This window comes from Gossypium raimondii, chromosome 3 (genome assembly GCF_025698545.1).
Source record: "Gossypium raimondii isolate GPD5lz chromosome 3, ASM2569854v1, whole genome shotgun sequence".
Taxonomy (NCBI): domain Eukaryota; kingdom Viridiplantae; phylum Streptophyta; class Magnoliopsida; order Malvales; family Malvaceae; genus Gossypium; species Gossypium raimondii.
Genome location: NC_068567.1, coordinates 40,996,298 through 41,001,601, shown reverse-complemented (window position 1 = coordinate 41,001,601; position 5,304 = coordinate 40,996,298). Strand labels below are relative to the sequence as shown.

The 5,304-nt window shown below is 37.2% G+C and overlaps 1 protein-coding gene across 1 annotated transcript; it reads right to left on the bottom strand.

Moving 5' to 3' along the window:
* Window positions 1-3,971: 3,971 nt before the first annotated feature.
* Window positions 3,972-4,442, bottom strand: LOC105795873 (uncharacterized). The gene has a single exon (XM_012625529.1). The coding sequence runs from the start codon at window positions 4,440-4,442 to the stop codon at window positions 3,972-3,974; it is 471 nt and encodes a 156-aa protein (XP_012480983.1).
* Between the last annotated feature and the right edge of the window lie 862 nt (window positions 4,443-5,304).

Genomic DNA, 5,304 nt, shown 5'->3' with positions numbered 1-5,304 from the left:
CCTTACCTTTCGATGATGGCAGTATGAAACTATTAAGAACAAGTGGACTAAATTCCTCTAATCCTCACTCAACTTCAGTTGTAATGCTTGTTGGCTCAAACTGTCACTGCACTTTCCAGTGTCAGTGACTGCAATAACACTTCCGTGTAAGAAAAATATTCAAACCCCAAGATTAAACAATAAAAGTAGGATTAAATAAGATGAAATTTCACCAATAATTCATCAGTACTTCCATACAATTAAAAATCAGAGAGTAATCACCAGCATTTAGAAAGAAATAAGAAAGAATCGACTGGAGAATACTATCCCTAGACAACTTGACTGAATCTCTCTATTCCCTCTTGTCGCGCACTTAGGTCTTATTGTCAGGAGCTAGTCTGCATATGGTTTTCACGTTGGCTCACCCATGAAAGGTTTAAGCTGCCATGGCCGCAAGCTCTAAGGTCGGATGATGAAGATGATGAAAAAAAAGCTCTCTCAGTCTCCTTTTTCTTCTCAGGTCCATCTTTTATGTCCTCCACAGTATATGTGTCATTTCCCTAAAATTATTCTGTCCTTGTTTGTACATGTTGGTTATACCAGACTAGACAACTCATGCAATTTTAGTTCTTATCCGGATAGCTATTAGGTGTGGTGACAATTCTGGACGCAATCTGGAATTAACCCATGCAGCAACATTGCTGCAAAAAGATAACAAAATTAAGGATAAAATAGGCTAGGATTCACTGAGTTATAAAATGCTACTTACTAAACTGAAAATGCTAAAATGTATTCTAAGGATAACTAAATGGAAACAATTTAACCTATAAGTAAGGGGGAAAACCTATGTTCTTTCTACTGCTAACACACCCCTAAACTTGTGTTTTTACTTGTCCTCAAGTAAAACAGAATCTAGCAAGGCTACAAAAATTTTTACTAAGGCAAATGATCATTCTAGGAACTTGAACCCTATAATGTCCCAATGGATGAATCACATTTAGATGAAAGAATATTGAATTGACAATTCGTAAGCATGAATGAATAAGGTTGAAACTTCGTCAAAGTCAGAATCATGCTTTAAACCCTAAGTTCTATCAACCATTCCAACATTTATTGTACAATACTAAGTATATATATACATTTTTTTCAGAATAAGGGATATTGTTGCATTACTGTATCCTTGTTCCTAAGAAGTAATGATGGGGTGCAACAAATCCCCAGGAGTACGTAATTGTGCCGACACACACTCATTCAGTGACAGCCTTTGGCCAGATAGATTTTGCTAATGCTTTTATGGAGTCCTCCCTTTTTAACATTCCATATTACACTCACTTTGGAGTGTCTCTACTTTATAAATATAAACACATATATAAGCAACTGTAAAAAAGCAGATTCATTCAAGATTTAAGGAATGATGGCAGTCATCCATTACTAATGCGAGCTAATCCATTCATCAAAGAATTGAAGCTATAACCTATTGTCAAATTTATCTAACTAATTCATTGATAGTTTACATGATTAAAGAATTAAACATCGAATGTAACAAAAATTTTAAACAATTTTCATTAACAATGATTAAACCTTGCATGCTTCATTTTCAATTTTTTTTAAATGTCAGTGCATTTCCAAGCCTCATGTGCATTCCCCCAAACATAAAATTTGCATTGTTCCCAAGGCACAAACATGAAAATGTAATGACAATAAAAATGTAATCACAATGTGGCTGCATGATGTTTCTTTCTTAAATTAAAACAAACTAACTCAGTTATCTGCAGCCTTCGATATGGCTGCATAATGTTTCTTTCCCCTCCTTTTCTTCTCCTCATTGTTTCATTTTTTATCCTTGGAGCGCTTTCTTTTCTTTTCTTTGGGCTTTGCGCGGTCTTCAGATTGCTCTTCAGTTCCTGGCTCAGCCTCGGCACCATTGGCTGATGTTTGTGTAGGAGAGGCCACTTGGAGTGGTCCAGTATAGACCACTATTGCCATAAATTGCATTGCTCCTCACTAGTGACTTCAGCAACTTTTACCGGTCTTGCTCCGGTTCGCTCCAAATTATCAATATTTGCAAACACAGATTTGGGTCCGATGACAATCTTATCAACAAAATCTTCTTCTTCTTTTTCTTTCTTATTTTCAAGAACTTCTTCTTCTTCAGCAAAAACTTCCTCTTCTGTAACAATTTCTTCTTCTATAACATCAACTTCTTTCTCAAGAAAAGTGTCCTCTTGATTAACAAAACTGCCTTCCTCAAGCAAGCTATCAATTTGTTGCAAGCATTGTTTGATGTCCCTGGATTACTTTTCTTTCTCATTATCAGAGACCTGCACGATGGGTAGGTATGCCACCTATCTGTCTTAGTCTTCTAAGTCGTCATCCGAGGAAGAAAGGTCATAATTGTGAATAATTGGTGGAAACATAGGGAATTTCGATAGTGGGGATGGGCTTATTTGGCCTAATGTGGCTACAATAGAAATGTTCCAGGCTCTGGTATAAACATAAAACAAGTTCTGGGATCTCTCCATATCTTCTACTGTAGTGACAAGTTTGATCTTCTTGTTGTTGATAGAATGTACCATTTTTTCGACATCCTTCAATTTACGCCATAATAATGTATCTGCATTCATGTTTGTTCCTTTTCTATCGACTTTGGATTTGCCCTTTCTTATTTTACTGGTCTCCGCCTCCTTCAGTATCGGCATGTCCTTACCTCGAGTTATTCTTTCTACAGAGGCTTCATTGATTGGGCCCTTATTTTCCAAGATTTCCTCACCAGCACGGGGCACAATTCCTCTTTGTTGGTACAATAACTTCACCAGTGATGGGAAAATTAAGATCCTAGTCTACCTTACGGTGCAGTCAGCTATTTCTTGGTGAAGTATTGCGCCCACATCAATTTTTCAACCCTTGACTATAGAATGTATTAGACACATTCTATCTAGGGTTACTGTGGTGCTGTGAGTGGAGTGCTTTAGCCTGTAGTTTACAAAATGAAATCAAATTTTACCTTGCAGTGTTAGGAAGCAATGGTGCATCGTATAGTTCTTTTGATGAGAACCCATCCAAACTGCTCCCTTGACACACAAGTTTCTTACCAACAGGTCTCATTTTTCATCTGTGATGTCATCTATGAACTTAGAGTGTTTGTCGACATCGACCTTGGTGTTGTATAGCTTGTTGATTGTTGTAACGTCCTATGGTATTAAACCTTCTAAAAAATGAACTCTAACTCATGATCGTGGAGATTAGCATAGAACTCACGTACCAGTGAAGGAGAGTAGCTGCCAGCATGGGTGCAAAAAGTTTCCCAGTTTAACTTTGAGATGGTTTTGGAGACTTGTTTACCCAAATCTTGTTGTGGCGAAAGAAAAATGCTCTGCTCGAGATGAAAGTTGCACTTCAATATGTTGTTGTGAAATTATTCCCTTCTCACTTTATTCAAAAAAACTACTGGCTTATTTGTCTGCATTGGCCTGGAGGATTCTGATTCACGAACCGTGGTAGCAGAAGATGCATGTTCTCTAGTAAATTTGGTGGCTTTCTTAATCAAGCCTCTTATTTTGGCCATATTTTGTTGAGGGAGAACGGTTTAAAGGTAAAAATATATGATTTTGAGAAGAGGGTACAGTGGGGGTGATTTATAGTGGGTGAAAGAGGAAAATGGAGAGGCGTGTTGTTTTGTGGAGAGGTATAAGGCTAGCGGGAATGGTTGTGTCCAATAGAAATTGTGCTTGCTCAGAAGGATCAAACAGTCGAGTGAGTTTTGATCCAACGGTGGAATTAGAATTTCTCTAAATTCTGATGAGTTATAAATTGTAGTATAGACGTATGGAATACGCTGACAGCAAGATTCCAATGCATCGACAATGTACCTAATTATTCTGCAAAAAGGAAGGAAAACAGACTTTAATAAAACATAAATAGAATAAAATAAACTAAAATCACGTAGTACTAATTAAAAATTAAAACTTTTTGACCAATTTAATGGTATCTGCCTACTTTTGATTATTGTTGCCAAAATAGTGTTTCAGCCTCTGTCCATTTACTTTGAACTGGTGTTTATCATGTAAACCTCGAATTATGACTACACCATGAGAAAATACGACGACAACTTTAAAAGGTCCACACCAACGTAAACGTAATGTACCTGGGTGCAGTTTGAGTTGAGAATTTAATAAAACTTGTTGATCCACGAAAAGTTGTCGCTGTAAAATAATCTTGTCATGCCATCGTTTGGTCTTTTCCTTGTAAATTGTAGCATTTTCATAAGCATTTCTCCTAATCTCCTCTAGTTTAGTGATATCCAACAATCTTTTCTTTCCACCCGCTCCATAGTCCATGTTCACTTGCTTAATTGCCCACATTGCTTTGTGTTCCAGTCGACTGGCAAGTGACATACTTTCCCAAAAACCAATTGATAAGGTAATATCCCTAATGGAGTTTTGTATGTTGTTCGCAATGCCCATAAAGCGTCATCCAATCAGAAAGACCAATCTTTCCTCGAAGGGTTTACAATCTTTTCAAGAATGTTCTTAATTTGTCGATTCGAAACTTCAGCTTGTCCGTTGGTTTGCGGATGATAAGTAGTAGCCATTCTATGATTAACTCCATATCTCTTCAGTGCTGTCACCACTTGTTCGAAATGAAAGTGTGTACCCTGATCATTAATCAATGCCTTTGGTGTGCCAAAGCAGGTGAGTATATGCTTATGAAAAAAATTTAGCACTGTCTTTGTATCATCCTTTGGGACTGTAACAGGTTCAACCCACTTTGAAACGTAGTCAACAGCTACTAATATATAAAGATTTCCAAATGAGTTTGGAAACGGTCCCATAAAATCCATACCCCAAACATTGAATAATAATTGGCTACTGCAATATTTCCTTACGTCAGGATATAGAACCGGTGCGCTGATACCTATCACATTGATTCACAAAACTGTGGGCGTCTTTGAATAATGTCGGCCAGTAGAATCCTGACTGGAGAACTTTAGCAACAGTTTTTATACCACCGAAATTACCTCCATAAGGAGCATCATGATAATGCTTCAAGATTGACAACATCTCCTCTTCTAGAACACAACGTCGAATAATGTTGTCATTGCATACAATGAATAAATACGGCTCGTTCCAAAGATACTTCATTACATCATGAAGAAAATTTTCTTTTTTATGGCCTGTGACACCCAATGGGAGTTTTCCACACACTAGATAATTAACAAAATCTACATACCAAGGGCCTGCATCTACAGCAAATAACTTCTCATCTGGGAATGCATCGACTATTTAAAGTATGTTTCCTTCTTTCCTGCCAACTTCCAATCGAGAT